This window comes from Ceratotherium simum, chromosome 21 (genome assembly GCF_057802395.1).
Source record: "Ceratotherium simum simum isolate JZ-2026a chromosome 21, ASM5780239v1, whole genome shotgun sequence".
NCBI lineage: Eukaryota > Metazoa > Chordata > Mammalia > Perissodactyla > Rhinocerotidae > Ceratotherium > Ceratotherium simum.
In genome coordinates this window covers 43,853,101-43,874,027 of record NC_141920.1, presented here as the reverse complement: position 1 = coordinate 43,874,027, position 20,927 = coordinate 43,853,101, and the positions used below count along the sequence as shown (strand labels likewise).

The following is a 20,927-nucleotide window of genomic DNA, read 5'->3' as shown; positions in this document are numbered from 1 at the left end:
TTCACACACCTCTTTTCCTAACACATCAAAGAAATCACAACATGAAGGGGTAAGACATTTCCCTCAGTCATATATTTTGGAAATCAGAGCCCAAGTATATGTGTGAAAAGCTGTCAAAAATACTCACCTCGCCTCTCACTTACATTCGATTAAGAAGCCCCAAAGTGACTTAAGAAGACGAACGTTCCTGTGTTAAAAACCACTCAGCTATTCTTTACCAGACGTGTTGCCAGACCTGCCTCGCCTCTGATTCTTTTGGATAGCTATGGGAGGAACCCCAGAAAATTGGGGCTGGGATGAACTCTGTACAAACTGAGAGTAATTCGGGCTTCTCTGGCAGATTCCCCATGACTCAGAGCAGCAGCTGGCGAAAGGACGGCCAAGCTACCTGGGTTATGCTGATCACGTGGCTGAGCAGGACGTGCTAGGACGTTGGTGTTGGTGATAAGACGTCCAGTGCTCACACTGTGTGACTGTCTTCCCCATCCAGGAGTCAGGGCTCTCATGGGTGGCATCTTACGAATCATGCCACCTTCATCTACATCACTGACAAATCTTGCTACGTTCAAAACATCTTTCCCCAAAGGGTTCACCACATCTCCTGTGCTTTACAGGACTCAGAGCTCACTCTCTGTTATCATCTCTGATTTTCTCTTTATGTAACAGGTCCTCAGTTGAGACCACAAATAAACGTTCTTGGAGTCACTGTGTGTGACTTTTTAAATGCATTCTCTTCTCAGATATGAAAAAAATTGACGGGAAAGCTGTCCTAGTTTTGTTTGCAGGATATCACCTATTTGAATGACACAAATAAAGAACTTAGAGTCACAAATAGGACATAGGTGTTGGTGGGAACACTGTATTTGGGGCATAGAATAAAAAAGATTGCTTCCATTGTAATGAAAATAATCATTGACAGTGAGTGAAGCTTCGGATCAAGAAGGTGGAACGCTTGTGTGGGGGTGACAGTGTTTGCTAGGTGCCCGACAGAGAGTGGAGCGAGGACAGAGAGGCGGGGGCCGGGGAGGGACGGAGGCAGTGGAGGCCGGGTGCAGCGCTAGTTCTCGCGCAGGATGCTTTTCAGGCTTCTCTCCACAGCTTCGTCCAGCTCTTCCTCCAGCTCCTCCTTCTTGGACATGGCCAGCTTGGACTGGTAATCCCTCACCACCTGGTCGATGTAAGGGGCGCTCTGTGTGCCATGCAGCATCAGTGTCCACTCCTTCAGCACCCCCTTCTGGGGTGCGCTCCCGACAAACCCCAGCTCCAGAGTCCAGGTTCCTCGGGCATCTTCCCCCCAAGTGTGGGTGGTCATGAAAGGCCACTTGTCAAAGCCCACCTTGGAGTCGTCATCCCTTGGACGCCGGCTCAGCAGAATGGACTTGGTGCCCATAGGGGAGGTCATGTTGATGTTCAGGTCTCCTCTCCTGGTTGCGTTGACCGTGATGACAGCTTGGACGTGCTCGAGGTAGCGGACAAAATTCTCCTTCCCCTCACACGCATCGGTGGTGAGGGTCAGCACCAGCTTGCCTGTGGACGGTATTTTCCTGAGGGAAAGCGACGAGACATGGTTAGGGATGGGCACGCTATTTGAGGGGTTTTGAAGGCAGCTTCAGATAGCGTAAAAAGCAGGGACTTTGGGGTTAATCACACAGACCTGGTTTAGTTCCTACACCAGCTGTGCGAGCCTGAGCATGTTACCTATCCTCCCCGAACCTTCGGTGTGGAAGGGGAGTGTAGCAGATGCTGTTGATGCCCTTCCTAGTCCTAAGTCACCTCTGAGTTTGCCTGCAGCTGTGGCTCCCTTGTCCCCTGACTGCTTCCCACCTCAGGTATCCGCTTCTCTCCTGGAGCTTTTCCCTGCACCATGGGAGCCTGCTCAGCCTGTGTGCAGGGGAGCCCCAAAGTGTCAGGGATTTAACCCCTCAGGGGCAACCCTCTACCAATGATTGACAGAAGATGGTGGATAAATACACCCTGGCTTCCATGTTCCTCAGTGGGACAACCCAATGTCCGCAATGGGATTGAGCCTAGCTGCCCACAGTGGCAACTTGCTCATCAGTGCACTCTTAAATGATTTTCTCCTCTTCCTGTCTCACATCTCCACTTCCTCACTTGTACTTCCTGGGATCATCTCTCAGAAAATTGTCGGCACCCAACTCCCATCTCAGGGTCTACTTTTGGGACAACCCAGACCGAGACAGGAGCTCATAAAGCCTTTCTTTTAAAGTGCTAAGTACCTTGATAAGCAGAAGTTATTGCTAATGTGATTGTTATTAACAATCATAGAAAAAGCTGAAACTGGGTTAATTAATCCTAGTGAAAGACAGTCCTTTGAAAGATCAGGGGAATTTGGGAGTGTCTTTGGTCATAGAGCTGGAGCCCCATGGAGGGTCAATCTAAGCATTCCTCAGTTGTCTTTTCTTTCTACACAACCAGTCTCCATTCTGGAGATGGCCTCCTTCGAATGTGAGATGCACCTGAAACATAACTAAGGAAACTACATGTGAGGATTGCACAGTGTAATGGAAAGACTCTAGACTTTGGGAAACCTGTTTGGGTTAGAATTCTGCTTCTACACTTACTGGTCAGGAAAGCTTGGGAACATTATTTAAATACCTGAAGTCTCACTGTCATTGTGGGTGGCTTTTATGAGGTTGAATAAGACCATGGATGAAAACATTGAGCACAGCGCCAGGAGCATACAATGCTGGGTATTTTTAAACACACATCTTGTAGAGCACATCTACAGAAAGATGCTGTTCATACACCCAGCTCAGAGCCAAGTCTTGGTTCTGCATTGTCCTGAGAACCAAGGCCATGAACCTGGAGGGGCTTGCTGAAGCTTACCCTGCAGCTTATTGATAAAGGCAATACTCTTCCGAGAAATCTTAAAAAAATCTACTTCATCAGTTTTATGGAATGCTGCTGTGTGCACTCTGCATGGAGGCTGATGCTCAACGATGCAGGAAGCGTCCACTGGCCATGGAGATCATGGAGTGATGGTGGTGCAGGTGGGGTCCCAAGCACTGGGCTCGGGGGAAATTGGTGGAGCACAGGCATCAGGCCAGCTTTGGAGGTGAGAGTATGAAGACCCACCTGGATCTCTCAAACAAGATGCTATTTACTCAGAACAGAGTCAGAAACATAACAGGTGAGCTGATAAATGACTCACGATCATTTGGGCTTCGGCTCACAGGCAGAAAGCTGTGTGGGGTGGACTAAAGGTCCAGTTGTGGGCAAGGGATTTGAACCATCTGAGCTCATTTTCCTTACCTGTACAATGGGGATATTACTTCCTACCTTGAAGAGTTGCTGTGAAGATAAAATATATACACATACTCATGTATATCGTATATGTACAAATGTCTAGACCAGCGCTGGCCAACAGAACTTTCTGCAATGCTGGAAATGTTCTATATCTGTGCTGTCCAGTACAGAAGCCACTGGCCACATGTGGCCATCGAGCACTTGAAATGCGACGAGTGTGAGCGAGGAACTGAATTTTTAATCAATTTAATTTAGTGATTAAATTTATTTAATTTTATTAAATAGCCACATGTGGCTAGTTGCTTCTGTACTGGATAGCACAGAGCGAAACTGCCTTGTATGTTCAATTTGAACCTGATAACACCACCACCACCCAGAAAATCTCTCGGGCTTCTGTTTTAAGCACATTCCGTTTTTGCCATGGTTCACAGGCTCTAGGAAAAGAAGTTGGGGAAACTGTCGATCTTCTTATTCAGGTTTTCTGGCCACCTTGCTGGAGGCTTCTGGAATGTCCAGAACCTTAGGTGTGAATGAAATGCCACATTCTACCACTGAGTTTCTACACAGACAAGCAGGCAGGTCCAGAGTGCAGGCTTTCCTTCTAGAGCTGAGCCTCAGGGGCTCTGGAACTCTCTGAGAAGCTCAGCTGGAGGTAACAGAGGATGGTGGCGGAGCCCACAGCCAGAAGACAGACCCCGCTCTGGGTCCTGTGCTGAGTTTGAGCCCCTTCCTTTCCCATCCTGCAGGCCAGGCTACCTTGAAAAATTCAAGACGAAAATTCACAAGCCAACAACACAGACTGTCACCCTGAGTAATAGCCATTCTAGGTACTGTAAAGCATCACCAATCATTTGTCAAATCCAATAGTCATTATTACCATAAGGATTCAAAACACGGGCTGAATTCTAAAAAAATTCATTTTTTGTCCCCATTTACACCCAGGGCAATTATGGATTGGAGTTCACACAGTGACAGTTCTTTTACAAGTCAATTTGTGGAAACTCTGGCAGAAAAGTGACATTGCCTCTCCGGGGGAAAACTGAAAATATTTCTTTGATTGGCTAGGAATCAGAGATGGGACAGCCACTTTAGCTGGAAGCGAGATCCACAGCCCACCATGCAATGGAGTTTCTGTAAATGAACAAGGTCCTTCACGCAAGAAGGAAGTTATTCCAGGGCTGAGATGATCTCTCACGACAGAAGGAGAGAAATTTGGATTGGACCAAACCTGAGACAACCTTCAAGCACCCCATGACTACAGGGCTTTCGCTAGATGACAGTGCCTCAGCGGATCCCCTCCACAGCTGCTTTGAGCGCTGCCTGCTAATGGCTCTCAGCTGCCCCTTTTCTGCAGAACCACCTTCAGGCAATGGGAGATGCCTTGCCCGGAAGGTCATATGCTCTGCCAGGCGCGGTTGATGCCTGGCTGATGTGGGGATATATAAGGCCAGTGCCCTTGCCTCAACGTGGGGACAGCTGTGCAGTGCTGTTGATGCTCCTGCCCCGTGGAGCAGGCCACAGGTGCATGTTACCTGATGCCACATCCATGCTCGGCCGCTTCCTGCCCATCCTGAACCCCTCACTCTCTTATGGTTCTCTCTGGAAAGCCATCCCTCAATAAATCTCACGCATGTGAACCCATTCTCAGGCTCTGTCCAGGCAACTCAACTTAAGACACAGATATCTGTCCCTAGAGAGCAGCACTGGGAAGGCAATAGCGAGATCCCTCTGTACCACAGTGGAGACCTGTTCACATCACTGTAGGCTGTACGGAGCATGGTTCTCATTCTATCACATGAGCTCAGTCATTCTCACTGACTTCTTTTGCTTTCTTTAGAAAGTTCTGAGTTAAAAAGCCCCTTGAGAAGTTGCTGTAGTGACAGAGCTAGGCTGGGGACTGCCCTCACATGCAGGGCACGGCAGAGGTGCCCGAGATTTGAGGCCTGAGAAGCAGCCCCAACGGCAGAACAACAGCGGCTGCTGCATCCCTGGGCCGGCTGGGCTGCGTGTTCATCTTCCTCGGCAGCTGTCTTACCTGCTTCTCCCAGGAACCCATGGGAAATAGGACAGCTGTTAGAGACCAAGACCAAGGGAGAAATGATGGCAATGGTGACCCGGGAAACTGGAACACAGGCTCCTGTTGCCTGGCCTAAGGGTCTTACTTGAGAACGAACAAGGGGGAGATGGGGGAGGTTGAAGAAAGGACTGGAATTCTGCCAGGCACCTTGGAAAGCGGAAAGACAGGTGGGTGTGGGAACACACGCACAAACTTGTGTTAGGATTCACAAATGTCCTAGAAGCCTTGGAGTTGGGGTGTGTGCAGGGGTCCGAGGCCATGTCCAGGACCCTGGGGAGTCTGGCTTGTTTAGCACCATGGAGGAACTGCCTGCCTGCAAACCTGCCATCCCTGCCCGCTGTGTGAGCTGCCCACTGAATGTCCCCCCGCGGCCTAGGTCCCTGAGAGAGGGGATGTTCGATTGGATTCTTCTTGGAATAAGTCATTTTGAAATAAAATTAAAAGCCCGGTGTGGATTCCAGAGGCAGCAAGCCTGGTAGAGAAAGGGGAGCACCATTCCCTCCTCTCTCAGGGAAGCTTCTTGGCAGGCAGCACGGCATTGGGAGAGCCGAGCAACAGGACCTGTCAGGCGTTTCTTATCACTTCTTGTTCACTGGTATTTTCTGATTTTCCTCCAGTGACCATATATTACTTTTATAAGAAGAAAAGGAATATGGTCCATCCTTATTTTAAAGGAAAAGGAGACCCATGCTCAGAAAAAGCCAACTTATAAGAAGGTTAAAATAGGAGATGGTTGTTTGTGGAACCAAAGGAGGCTCTGCAGAGGTCCTTAAATAAAAAACACAAGCCAGGATCCAGACTCATTCACGTAGACAGGGAGGCACACTCCAAGAGGTTCGAGCTACTCTCTGAACTTTTAGAATAAGTACAAAAGCATCGCGTTCAAGTGCCGCAAAAGACAAACTTGGGGACTTGAGGATGGCTTCTGTCTTTATTTTATTGCAGATTGTTGCAAATGAGTGGTCAATTGCCTTCTGCCTAGAAATGGGTGTTGATTCCCAGGGGGCCCTGTGGAATGCTATTTGTGTTCTGCATCCTCAGCTGTATGATAAAAATAAATAGTTATGAAGCTGTAGTTGTTCTGTTAGAATAATAATAGTAATAATAACACCCACCCTTTCTTGAGAGCCTAAAATGTCTGCTGTGTGGCTGTCACTTCCAAACATTCAATGGGCGGTCACTGCGATGTTTTCTCTTTCCCATGTAACAGCGTCAGGGGGCATTAACTCGCACAGGGGGGCATTAACTCGCACAGGGGGGCATTAACTCGCACAGGGGGCATTAACTCGCACAGGGGGGCATTAACTCGCACAGAAGTGACCCTCCATCGTCACACAGCTGGTACATGGTCGAACACACCCTTTTCTCTCTCTACCATGCTGCTTCTGGCATTCATATCAGGTTTTAACATTTATTTCCACATTCACTTACAATTCAGAGTTTGCCGCAGCCTTAAAGGCGCTGAGTGAGCAGTTCTCTCACGTGCGGGGAGGGTGGGGGCGGCCCGTGCTGAACAGTTCCCTCTGTGCTTCAGCGCCCTGGGGACACACGGCCACTGCGGGCTGACGGGGCAGGCCTGGGTGTGCTCTGCTCTCTGCACATGGCTGGTCCAGTGCAGACGCTCACAGCCAGCTGTATTTTTCCCTTTCATTTTAGTCGAGCACCCTTCACCAACTCTCCTGATAAAGTCTCTAGAAAATTGCTTTTGAAATTGACTGCTTCTCTGGGAAGACTGATGCTGAGAAAACCCATAAACCTGATAGCCGCCACTCACCCCACCCAGAGGCTGTTTCCTCGCAGCCCCGCACGTCACAGAAAGTGGCAGGTGGCAAGGCTGTTGATCCCTCCATCCCAGACTCTCAGAAGCGTGATTCCCTTGATAAGGGCCTCCTCTGGCAGAGGCGCAGCCAGCCTGGGCTTTGCCCTTAGAACCTCCCTGGCCAGCCTCTGAGTCCTCCAATCAGCACATCTGCCCTAGGCCTCACTCACCTGCCTCTGAGAACAAGTTCAGGTGTGGGTGGATGAGGGAGCAAAGGACACCAAAGGGATGCAGAGCCCTTCCAACGAGGCTGGGCCTCCTTCCCAAGTTTCTCTGGCTGGTCTGCTGGTCCTAAGGCCACCATTTAGACATTTTCCTTGTGCCCAGGTGATGCTGGCTGAACATTCATTCATTCATTCAAAAAATATTTATCATGCATCTACTAAGTGCCAGACGCTGTTCTGGGCACTAAGGATACACCAGTAAACAAGACAGACCAGGTCCCTGTCCTTGTGGGAGGCCCAACTGAGTTAGTGCCGAAATAGCTCTCCAGCTTCCTTTCATTAGAAATAAAGCTGCTGATATTGGATCAAGTTCCTAGCTAGTTGTGAGCTACTGGGACCGTCACATCTCTGGGCCTCAGATTCCTTAACTGTAAAATGATGGAGTTGGACAACTTATTTCCAGTTTTGCCTCTGGCTCCAAATTCAATATTTATGTGGATTATGACAGAATGTTAGGTGGACTCAGAAGCTGGGAGATAAGTTGTCATTCATCTCAGCACATGTTCTCTATCTCTCCTCCCTCCCTCCCTCCCTCCCTCCCTCTCTCATAAATGCACAGAGCTTGAGGATCATTAGAGATCCAGCCTTCTCATCCAGTGCAATCTCAGTAAATAAGGTCTGATATCAACATATACTTTGACCAAGAGGGACCTGGTACATTTTAAGCTGACCGGTCCCCAAATACTACAGCCATCCAACTTTCTGTTAATTGTGAATGAAGCCGATGTGCAACTAACTGTAGATCCTGCTCCAGCTGCAGGGCCTGTGAGAGACATTTTGGTCCCCACCTGCTGCTGGCCGAGCGCCTGTAAAGGCACAAACACTGTAAGCCTCTCTCTCGGCAAGTCCCTCTTTGCAATAAGAGAAGAGCTTCCAGGCCCCTGGGCTTTATAGAATGGGTAGGACGTTGGAGTTGCTGGTTCTGGGAACTAGGGCCATTCACTTTATCTTTCCGAGCCTCTGTTTTCTCATCTGTAAAATGAGACTAGTGATGCCAACCTCCTGTGATTAAATGAGGTGGTGGAAGAAGAGTGCTAGCCCAGTGACTGTCGGAGAGCTGCTGGAGTGTCCTGCTGTCTGTGTGTGGGGAGTGAGCAGTGGACTGAGCGAGGGGGCTCTGGGGGAGGCATGGGCTATGAAATGGACTGGCCCGGCTTTCTTGCAGGCTCGACTTCTGCACACGCCTTCATGCAGCGGATGTTTTTAAATTTGCACTTTCCATTCTGTTTGCGCCATTTAGCATCCCGCCTCCTATGGTGTAACTACCAGATGTGCCTTAGAGCTGAGCCGTCCAAGAGGGTGGCCCCTAGCCACATGTGGCTATCGAAAGTTAAATTAACTACAATGAAACCAAATGGAAACTTTAGTTCCCCGGTCACACTAGTCACATTTCTAGTGCTCCATAGCCACAAGGTATTGTATTGGACACTCAGATATAGAACATTTCCACCCCTGCAGCGAGTCTCCCAGTCCTCCCAAATCACTCAGTTATTCTGAACTCTAACAAAGGAAACACAGCTGTCAATGCTCGTTTCATGTTTACTTTGGGTGAAGTTAGTTGTGGTGAGTAGGATTTACTCTTCAATTCCCCATCTGCATGGTGTTCCCTATCTTGTCTCTGTTCAGTCACTCTGTTCATAGACCCTAGCAGTGACAGGGTCTCCAGAATAGCAGTTATGGAGTTTGGGGAGGGGAGACCCCCGTAGGTGGATGTTTTAGAGTCCCCAGAGGGCGTTTTTATTGGGAAGAGCCCCCCCAGGCCCCTCTGGTGTTTGCTGAGCCTCACCTCCTCCAGTGGAGAAACACTGAGATACACTGAGAGGCCCCTCCCGGGGTGGAGGTCTGGAGTGGAGTGCTGGGTTCAAATCCCAGCCGGGCCACTCAGCGGCTGGGTGACCTTTGGCATGCCCTGAACCTTTCTGAGCCTCTTCTCATCTGTAGTGACACTCCCGAGCTCACAGCAGGGCTTCTCTAACATAGGGCCCAATGCAGGGCCTGAACACACAGTAGGAGCTCACTAAGGTCAATGTCATATGATGAAAAAGGCCCGCGGGTGGAATTCAGATGGGCCTTGTTTCAAGTCCTGGTCTGCCCTCTGAGACCTGGAGCACATTTCTTGTGCTTTCTGCATCTCAGGTTCCTTTCCTGGAAGAAGTAACAATGAAAGCACATACCTCCTGGGCTTATGAGGATTAAACACAAACAGTGTATGCAAAAGGCCTCATGCCAGGCACACAGTAGGTGCTTCTCCCTGAGACACAACACGGGACCAGTTTGTTGTTAATACTGTGAAATATTCAAACCCTGACTGTGTGAGGTGAGGCACACCCTCAACAACAGGGTGGCTACGATGCTTATGCATATGCAGAGCACATGACACACAGTAGGTGCCCAATCAAAGCTAGTTCCTTCCTTCACTTGCACTTACAGCCTCTGTGACCTTGACCGAGTCAACCAACTTGTCTGGGCACAGTGAAGCCTGTCTTCCCAAGAAGAGGGATGCAAGGACGAACAGAAATGATGAATGTACATACCAGCATCAGGAAAACCAGTAGGAACTCTGCAGAGCAGCTATTTTTATTACAGGACATCATGTGGGACTCGTGCAGCTCTGTTTTAAAAAAATTATTACAGGGCTTGGGCTAAAGCTTGACTTTCCCGCATAGTCCTGATGGGAGCTACGCTTTACGAGATCACGGACTGGTCCACGGAAAAATACACACGTCTCTGCAATATCCACTCGGTGCCACTCTCCAGGAGCTCAGCGAGTGAACAATGAGGATGCTCACTCATGGGAGGATGTAGTAGGTCACAAAGATACATAATTTTGAATTCATATAAGAATCAAGTAATTATTGTATCCAAAATTCTAGGAGATTATTATCTTTCTTTTTCCCACGGGTGCAAGCTAGGAGTGTCTAAAGTCATGGATGAGGGGCAGAGGCAAAGTTACACATGTTGAGGGCCCACTATGTGCCAGCTTAAAGCTCCTTGTCTCACTCAAGTCTCCCAGGGCGCTGGTGAGGAAAGAGATAATAGCTCCATTTCACTGGTGAGGAAAGAGGGAGGAGGCCCTTGTTTTGGGCCCTACAAGGACAGAATTCAGGGGGTATAAGAATTTAGGTGGAAAAAACCCTACATATTAATTTTGACTAACTTATAAGGGAAATGTAACTTCTCCTTTGATTACGAATGCAGGCCACATGCCAGAGTGGTATTAGCACGTCCTCAGAGTCTGTCATCAAAGACCCCAGGATTTCCACATCCCATGACAGTCATGGAAGGCATCTTGAAGCAGCATTTTGGTCATTATCACTGCTCTGAAATTATCGTGGCCATTAGACTTGCCACTAGGGGCTTTTTATTTAATGTGTTGATAAAAGAAAGGACATTACTTCATCACATATTAAACTGGCTTTCAATATAATTGGCTTCCTTTGTAATCCTGTGTATTTCATCTAATACATTTAAAACATTATGCTGAGATGGGGTCCACAGACTTCACTATACTGCCAAAGGGGCCAGAGTACAAAGGTTAAGAATTGCTAAAGTAGAGGTGCAGGGAGGTCAAAAGTGTTGTCCAGTTTGATGAAATCAAGATTTGAGTCCAGGTCTGGGTAACTGACTACAAAAACTGCCGAGAATCCAGGACCGAAGGGGAATGGAGTGGGGGATGTACTGTGAGAAGGGTCTGGCCCTGGCCAAGCTCAGACGACCAAGAGAAATAAGGCTGGGGTGAGGGTGGTTAAAGATATGGGTTTTACCACCATTTACATGACATAAGTCCCAGAGGCGTATTCTCACAATGGAACACTACACAGCAATGAGAATGAATGAGCTATTATTACACGCGATACTTTGGATTGATCTCACAAACCTGAGGTTGAGTAAAAGAAACTGGACACAAAAGCATCCATACCATGTGATTCTAGTCAGATAAAATCCAAGAAGTGGTAAAGCTAATCCGTGGGGACAGGAATGAAAACATTGTCTACAGGACGTGGGGATTAACTGGAAGAGGCTCGAGGAATCTTTCTGCTGTCCTGGAATGTTCCATCACTTGATCGGGGGGAGGGGTGGTTACCCAGGTGTATACATTTATCAAAACTCAAATAATACACTTAAGTTCTCTGCATTTCATTGTATGTAAACAATACCTCAATTAAAAACAATAATGATAAGAATTGCTATTTCCATCTCACCGATGGACCAATGAGGAGAGAAATTAAATAAAGAGGGATCCTTATTGTCCAATCCTCTTGCCATGATGGGAAGTTGGAAGGGAAGTAGGTACACGTGACCAGCCCAGTGGTTTCTGTGTGGGGAACTCCTCAATCAGATCCCTTCAAGTGGCTATCCGCCTTACTCAGAATCAAATCAAGTCCTTACTTTGCCCCACAAGTAGAACAAATAAATAAATTGTGTTATAGTCACACAACGGAACACTATTCAGCAATGAGAATAAACCAACTACAAGTACACACTAAACATAGTTGAATCATTCTGAGCAAAAGAATCTAGATACAAAGGAGAACACAGCGTATGGTTCCATTTGTATTAAGTATAAAACAGGGAAAATAATCTATGGAGTCAGAATAATAGTGGTTACTCTTGGGGAAATGCTGATGGAAGGGGACATAGGGGGCCTTCTGGGATATTGGTCCTGGTCTGTTTAATGATCTAGGAGCTGGTTACACTGGTTGATTTGTGCACTTAAAAATAATGGCGTAAACCACCAAAACAATAAAGGCTCACACCCAAAAGCAGGGGTTCTAAGTTAGGCAATTGTGTTCTATGTAAATGGCGCCCCCTGGTGTTGTGCAACACTACAGTTCTGCCTGGAAGCTGGTTGTCCCTGAATCAAATCCAGCGCATCTCAGGACGACACAGCGGGAATCTGATATTGTCACCAATGCCATGGCACCATCTCTGGGGTATTTTCCACATGCAGCAGAAGAACTGCTGCCCCCACTTACTCAGGGTCCTGCACGGAGCCTCCCACACAGTGGAATCTCTCGGGCACAGTTTTCCAGTCTTTAGCCATTTTCACCATGGCGCCTGCGTCAAGGACCCCGTAGCCAAAGAGGTGATTAAACTCCAGGCCGACCCCGTTCCTCCGCCACTGATGGACCTCATCATGAAGCTGGTTCCGTTTGGAGGTGAGCACAGTCAGATGCTGCATGTCTCTCCAGGTCAGACCCAGGCTGGATACCGGAGGCAGAGAACGTGCAAGAACAAGGGCAAAGGGGAGGCGGAGCAGGGAGAGAGAAGGAGAGACACAATGACTAAGATAGGACAAAGACCTCTGGTAAGATTTTGGAACATCTATGAACCCCCAAGTCAAGGCAGAACTTCCATGCACTATTTAGATCCTATATATACACACACACACACACACACACACCTATATATACATATACATACATATATATGTACACACACATATATGTCAATTAAAAAAATCTTTCTTACTTAAATAAATTTATTTTAGATGTGCATTCTAACACAATGGAATGGCTAAATGAAAAAGACTGACAGTACCAAGTGCTGACAAAGATGTAGAGCAACCGGAAGTCACATACTTTGCTGATAGGAGTATAAACTATTGCAAACACTTTAGAAAGCTGTTTGGCTATATCTTCTAATGTTGTCCATGTGCTAAGCTATGGCCCATAAGTTCCATTCCTAGGTATATATCCCACAAAAATATGTGTATCTATTCACCAGACATATGTACTGGAATGTGCATAGGCCCAAATTATGAAGTCTTCAAATACCCATCCACAGTAAAATGAATAAACTAATTGAGGTGTATTTATAGGATGTGGAATACTGTAGTGCAGTGAGAATGAATGAACTCTAACTACTCTGAATAATATGGATGAATCTCACAAATAGAACGTTGACCTGAAGAAGCCATACACGGAAGAGAACATACTGTATGATTCCGTTTGTTTAAGTATAAAAACAGGCAAAACTAATCTGTGCCATTAGAAGTCAGGTTAGTGGTTAGTCTTGGGGTGGGGGTGACTGGAAAGGGACAAAAGGGTGCTTCTTAGTGCTGACAGTGCTGTTTCTTGATCTGCGTGTTGGCTACATGGGTGTGTTCCATTTGTGAAAATGAGGCTATCAGCTCTTCAAGGGCAGAGACAATATCTTCAGCATATTTGTATCCCCAGTGTCCAGGACAGCCCTTGGCACACTGTTTGTTCAGTGAATAAACAAGTCTGATTGCAAATGCTATTGTCTTTGGAAATTAGTGTCTAATATTACTCAATGCTTGTGTTTTTCAAACTTCAAAAACCCATTTATGGGCTAGGAAATCACTTTATTGCACAGGTTATCTACCTGGGCTGCACATTAAAATCTTTTGATGGGGACATTTAAAATCCCACAGCTCAGGCCACATCTCAGGCCAATTAAATCAGAATCTCTGGGAGTGGGACCCAGGCTTTGGTAATTGTCAACACTTCCCACGTCATTCCAATAGACAGCTAAGGTCGAAAACCAGTGATTTAATGGATGGGACCATCATTAAAAAATGAATGGAAGAGGACAGAAAGGAATAACAATGCGCATTGCATGTAATATGGGAAGCTATTTTTCATGGAACTTTTGAGGGGGTGGTATGTCTGTGTGTGTGTGTGTGTGTGTGTGTGTGCTGAGTTGCAATGCAAAATTCATTTCTCACTGAGAGTCACGGTCAAAAAAGTTGCAAAAACCATGCACTATGGTTCTCTTCAGAAGTCAAATAATTCAAACACACATACTCATTTGATAAAATTTCAACTTATGCAACGTTCAGTGGTTTGAAGCTTTGAATCAGAGCTGAAAGATGCTAATGATTCATATGCTCTTGACATGCAGACCTTCAACTTTTAAGGATAAAGTCTCAAGGAAGGTCAAAGCTTATTTGAGAAAATTAAGAACATATCTTGGACATACGGCCCCCAGGGCCCAGGTGAGTGGTGTGAAACCTCCTGAAGTTGATTATGGCTAAAGCTCAGTGTTCTCACGGAATGGGATTCTGAATTCATTAAACACAGAAGTGTCGACAAATGAGGATTAGGTGACCCTCAAGGTGATCCAAGGGCTGGCTGGCAGGTGGAGTAGCTCTCATCTTTGCTAGGAGTTCTGCCATAAAAATGTGCTAGGCTTCCTGACACTTGGAGAAAGACTCCCCCAGATGTTTCTCCACGATTTACTCTCATGGGTTCCATGAGAGAGAGAAAGAGAGAATGTGTCAGACCAAGGATCTTCTCACTTCTGAAATAAATCAGAGCACAGTCCACACCCCAATGTAATTGAGTTTGTGACACCGTTCAGCACTTTGCATATGTCTGAAAAGTAAAACTGCGTCCCTCCTAGTTCCCTCTTCTGAGTGATTTCTGAGCAATTGACAGAATATACTATTGTGTAAAACAGGTATTTCATGAACCTGCTTTTATACTTTAATGCTACCATAGCAGCTCAAGAATTGTAGGTGATACCTATTAAATAATAAAAAATTAATTTACCGAGTATCTACAATATAAAGGTTACCATGTTCAGTGTTATAGGACAAGTAAAGTGACATGTTCTTCCTTGTTCTCAAATATTTTACATAATAGTTGGGAAAATAAGACACGGAGATGTGGCAAGGTGCTACACAATGAACTGATTCCATGAACATCTGTTGAGTGTCTACCATGCCCAGGCACAGTGCCAGTTCTGGGCATGGGAGGTCCCTGTCCTCTCAGGGCCTACAGTCTTGGTGGACAGACAGACAACTCAATATTTAAAAAGGAAGGGCTCTCATGATGGAGGAGCTCACATGCTGTGGGAGCCAACAGCAGACCACTATGCTATCTCATCTGGGGATCTCAGACTGTGGTCCTCAAGCCCCCTGCACTAGAATCACGTGGGGACTAGTAACAAATGTCGATTCCTGGTCTCAATGCCAGTTCTCCTGAATCAGCATCTTGGAGGTTGTGGGCCTGAGAATTTGCACTTAAGACAACTCCCCAGATGATTCTTCTGCACCTGGATGTTTGAGAATATTGGTTTAAGATAGCAGTTCACAACCTTGGCTGCACATGTGAAATAAACATTAACAAAATGATGATGTCAGACAGGACCCAGTGATGTTGATGCCAGGGGCTTGTCCAAGCACCTGGTATTTCCAGTATGCAGCCAAGAGCTTGAGCAAACCTGATCCAGAGAAGTATTTCCTAACTACCTGGGCAGCACTGGGAATACTTGTTAAAATTGCAGCTTTCCAGGCACTCTCCTGGAGATTCTGAGTCTGTGCATCTAGGGTGGGCTTGGGTATCTGTTTTTAACAACCATCAGATTCAGGGATTCTGATTATCAGGAAATTTGAGAAATTTTGGTCCAGGGGGTCAGCAAGGATCTCTTAGGAAGTGATATTTCAAGCCAAGGTAAAAGGGACGAAGAGGAGTGACTGAGTGAAAACAAGGAAGGTGGGTGGTGGGGGTCCTAGGGGAGAGAAGGTTCTGGAAGGAAGGATCTAGAGGCAGGAGAGACAAGTATCATGTGGGTGATAAACTTAAAAATGTGCAGGAGGGCAGCAGAGTGTGACAGGGAGGGAGAGCCAGGAACCATGTGCAGGAGAGGATGACAGGGTGTTCCCCCACATTAGAACATTGGGACTTGATCTCAGCGGCAGCCAGTAAGAGCAGAGAGACACGTAATCTGATCTCTATAAACATCACCAGGGAGAATGGAATGGAGAAGTGTGGGACTGGAAGGTGGGACCACACTAGTGAGGGGCTGCAGCAGGAATCTGGCCCAGGTATGACCGTAAGGAACAAAGCTGGGAGCTGTCACAAGGCCGTGCATGAGCGAGTCCCGGGTGAATTATTAATAAAAACAGTGACATTTGTGCAGCTGGCAGGGAACTTATTGGCTGAGTCCAATTGCTCGTAGGACCCTGTGATGTTCCAGGGGTAAACGTTCAATTGTTAGTAGACTGCTCTGAGGCCACTCAGGGTCGACCAGTTGGCTCTTGGTTCAGAGAGAGCACCCACAGAGATCACAGCTGAACCCCGGGCTTCTAGAGGAGATGTGAGGGTGGTCACAATTTCATCTGGAGAGGCCAGGGCTCCAAAGACAGAGGCCACTCAGCACAATGTGGAGAAAATCCTGGCCTGATGTGGCAGCAGTCTTAAGCAAGGAGAGTGTGGGTTCTTGGAAAAGCCAGTCTGAAGCCCAGGAAGAGACTGGCCATATGTGGCTGAAAGAGGAAGCATGAACCAGGGAGACTCAGGAAGGACTGTGTCCTAAGCCACGTAAAGCTGGTCCCGGCAAGTGAATTATGTGTTTACAATTGTTTGCCTATGTAGAATTGGCAGAACCTTACCTCCCACAGAGCCCGGCACTTGCGAAAGCCTACAGTTGGCTTACCGACTTCCCATTAGTTCAAAATATTGACCTTTTTTTTTTTTGAGTTCCTATTTGTGGAGATTATCCCTCACCATTGTCTTTCAGAGTTCTTCTATTTATGGTATCAAATTCTCTTGGGCCCAATTAACATTTTCCTCCTAATCACCAAGACAGCAAAGGGAATTTAAGGACAGAACATGTATCTTCAGAGGAATTGAAAACCGAAATGTTTTAAAGAGGTCACAGTTTTAATGTTGGAGGAATGACTTCTACTAACATCTGGTAAATTCTAGAAGCCAACAGAATTTGTTGGCTCTGCTTATTGGATCTGATCTTTAACTGAACAGAGTAAGGTGTGTGAACCTGAGCAAGTAGCTTCCCTCCTCTGGGCCTGGTTCTCTGCGTTCATAAGAAGAGATATTTGGAGTAGTGAAAGATCCATTTGTTTTCTTTCAGCTTTAAAATTCAGAGTTTATTTTCTAAACTCTGACAGAATTAAAAAACAATTTCAAAGGTCTCGATTATTTCCAGTCTGAGAAAAATAATGCATTTGTAAATCAAGCTGGCATTTTCTCCACAGTCCCCGTTTGCCTAACTTCTAGGAACTGTGAGAGAAAATCCAGTTTACATGACACTTTGTGTAGTGTGGTGTGTAAAACCTTGTCTTGAAGAAATGGAAACCTGATTTCGTGCATAGCTTTTGAGGAAGAGCCAATTCATTCATTGGGGCTCATCATTATGGGCAAAATGAGTGGTCAGACCCTCAGCCCAGATGGCAGGTCTTCCATATCCCATAGTTAGGCTGAGGAAAGACCCTGGAGTTGGAGCCCAGGCCTCCTAGGGTTTAAATCCCAGCTCTGCCATTTTCTAACCGTGTGAACTTGGACAAGTTATTTTAACAATCCAAGCTTTAGCCTGCATATCTACAAAATGGGGATAAGGCCTTAGAGATTTGCTGTGGGTTGTAAATGCAGAACACTTTGTGAAAATTAACTAGCATGGTACTGGACATTTAATAAAGAGTTTATTATTATTAATAATAAAATCTATCTCATATATTGAGCACTGATATAAGTTAGAAGACAACAGATACTATTTCCCAAGTAAAGTCTTGGTCACAATATTTTAAAGTAAATGAGCATTTTTCAGTTTTAAGGCATATTGAATCCTAAATTCAACACATATCCAATTAAAAAATGCCCTTTCCTAAAGGCATGATTTTTTTTTTATCACTCTGAGCTCAACAGCTTTATTTATTTTTTATCTTTTTTTTTTTTTTGAAGATTGGCCCTGAGCTAACATCTGTTGCCAATCTTCCTCTTTTTGTTTTTTTCTCCCCAAAGCCCCAGTACAGAGTTGTATATCCTAGTTGTAGGTCCTTTTCTAGTTATTCTACGTGGGACACGGCCTCAGCATGGCTGGTGAGTGGTGAGTAGCTCCACACCCAGAATCTGAACCAGAGAACCCCGGGCCGCTGAAGCGGAACGTGGGAACTTAACTGCTAGGCCACCAGGTCGCCCCAAGACATGATATTTTTGAAGCAGAGCTACAACATTCCAGGAAGTCATAGGAGACTTATTGATGATCTAAGATTCTATATTTTTCAGATAAGACAATAGAGATCCAGACAATATTTTAGTTGCTGGAAGACACTAGCAGTTATCTCCCTCATATCTATCCTTCCTCCTTCTTTATTAAGAAAACCTCAGTTTTATTCAGGACAGCAATGTTACCAGCTACAAAACTACATTTCCCAGCCTCCCTTGAAGTCTGGGGTGCTCATGTGACAGTTCTGGCCAATGAGAAATGAGCAGAAGCCACTGGGTGGCTTTTTGGAAAAATTTTAAGCAAAGCTGACTCAGCTGGTGGATTTCTTTTTTTCCTTTGCTCTTCCCCTTTTCCTGCTGGAAATGTAAACATGATGGCTGGAGCTCCAGCAGCATCTAGAGACAATGAAAGTAGAAGAGCAGAAATCTAGAAAGAGATGGATTCCCTGATTTACAGTGGGAGCCCCATACTAGCCCTGGGTTCCTTACCTCTATATTATCTTTCACATGACAGAAGAATAAACCCCTGTCTCTACATAGCTAGTGTTATTTGGATTTCCTATTTTCAGTCCTGATCTAATAGCAGCACTTAATTGGAGGCAGATTCCAGATGGTCACTTTCTGCACAACAGCACCCTGATTCATAGGTTTGTAGAGCCATTGCCTTACTGGATGCCACACACCCCAGTCCACAGACCAGCAGCAGGCTTATGTAGTCCCTGGAAGCCGGTTAAAAAGCCAGATTCTTGGGCCATTCATCCCTGAAGTTTTATATTCAGTGACTCTTCACTGAGACTTGGGGATCTATCATTTTCAAAACTCCCCCAGTGCTCAACTTCACTAGTTATCAGGAAAATGCAAATTAAAACTATAATGCAATTCCACTGAACACACATAAGAATGGCTAAAGCGTAGAAGACTGATAAGACCAAATGTTGACAAGGATGTGGAACAACTGTAACTCTCACATGCAGCTGGAGGGAGTGTCAGTGGGTATACCCACTTTGGAAAACTATTTGGCGGTATCTACTAGAGCTCACACATGTATACCCTTTGGCTCAGCACTTTGACTCCTTAGCATACACCCCACAGAAATGTGTCCATATCGTCATCCAAAATATGTACAAGAATGTTCATAGCAATATTGCTCACAAGAGCCCCAAGGTGGAAACAACCCAAATATCCATTTATACAATGGAGTAATATTCAACAATGAACATGAATGACCTATAACCACACACAACAGCGTGGAGGAATCTCTCAGACCTAATGTTGAGCAAAAGAGCACATACTGGTACTTAGGTAATGGTCTGTTTCTTGATTTGGGTGCTGGTTACATGGATCTGTTAACTTTGTAATAAGTCATTGAGCCCTACCTAATATTTGTGCACTTTTCTCTGTGTCTATCATACTTCGATAAAGAGTTTACAAGAAAAAATCCACCCGTTGGAAGGTCAGTTTTGTTCCAGTCCAATATGTGGGCCACTACACTATCGATGGTTCTCTTGAGACAAAAATTTACCTCTTTATGAGCTCTACCCCTCAAACCTAGCTCAACCCTCTAGAACCACACAGAAAGCCCCGGCTCATGGAGAGAACCCAAAATATTTGAAGATGCAGTCACCCCTCACTAAAAAATATCATTTGAAATTTCTCTAATATTGGTCAGACTGGGAAATGTGAGCAATACTCTCTGTGACTCAAGAAGCCATTTTCAAGCATGTGGCAGAAGAGCACTTTATGAGACTGAACAATAAAGTAGTGATCTGGCAGGACAGAGGAATGGTTTCCTTTTTCTTCCCTGGAGTCACGGGCGGGGGGGGGGGGGGTTGGTACTTTCTCTTTCACAGTCCTGATGGGCATACATTTACACAGGATAATTTGTTTATTGCATTCAAATTGCTTTGGAAAAGTTTCCTTATTGGACCTCTGGGTGGCCAACAGCCCTCAAGTGCTGTCACACACACAGGTCACTGAGGACTCTCAGTTGCCTTGTCTCAAGATAAAGAGACACGAGCTGAAGGAACAGTTCATGGAGAGCCTTTCCCTCCTCCTCCCTCTGGACTCCCTGTCAGGGCTATTTCGTGCTGACCAGTGGTTTTAACTTCTGGCTACTGGAGCCGCTTAGCCCGCAGATGCAGAAAGCCGGGGTGCCTTGGCGTTCACTTCCCCAGGTGCGCTCTCAGCCAGTGAGCGACCAGCACAAGAACATGGCAGCCCAGCTCCCTTGCCCTGAGGTAGAACAAACTCTGAGGCATAATTTACATTCCAGAGCTCCCTAGGCTGAGGCCGGAATTTCTGAAATTGCATCCTTACTTGGATTCTTCCCCATCCCTAACCTGCTCCCTCTACTTCCTACTGGTCTCTCCTGAGAACCCTTTCTCAATAAATCACTTACACCAACCTCCCGTCTCAAGCAGTTGTTCTGAGGAATTTTAGGACTTGCTCCCATGATGGGCTTGAACCACCTACTGCCAGGCATCATTTTTTCCCTCTTTATGGCAATAGAGAGCATTAAGTTCATGACCACTGCTCCAGAACAAAGCACGCCGACGTGTTGACAGCATCCTCTTCTGTAGGGAGGTCTGCAGCGTGTGCTAAGAATGGTG

General features: G+C 46.1%; 1 protein-coding gene across 1 annotated transcript in view; it reads right to left on the bottom strand.

The window, feature by feature from the left end:
* Positions 1-843: 843 nt before the first annotated feature.
* Positions 844-20,927, bottom strand: part of PCSK2 (proprotein convertase subtilisin/kexin type 2) — a 243,014-nt gene continuing 222,930 nt past the window's right edge. Inside the window, exons 11-12 of the mRNA XM_004433731.3 lie at positions 12,364-12,591; positions 844-1,544 (exon numbers count right to left, since the gene is read on the bottom strand). Coding sequence (XP_004433788.1) covers positions 1,058-1,544; positions 12,364-12,591 — 715 coding nt within the window. The 3' untranslated portion in view covers positions 844-1,057. The remainder of the gene's footprint in view (positions 1,545-12,363; positions 12,592-20,927) is intronic.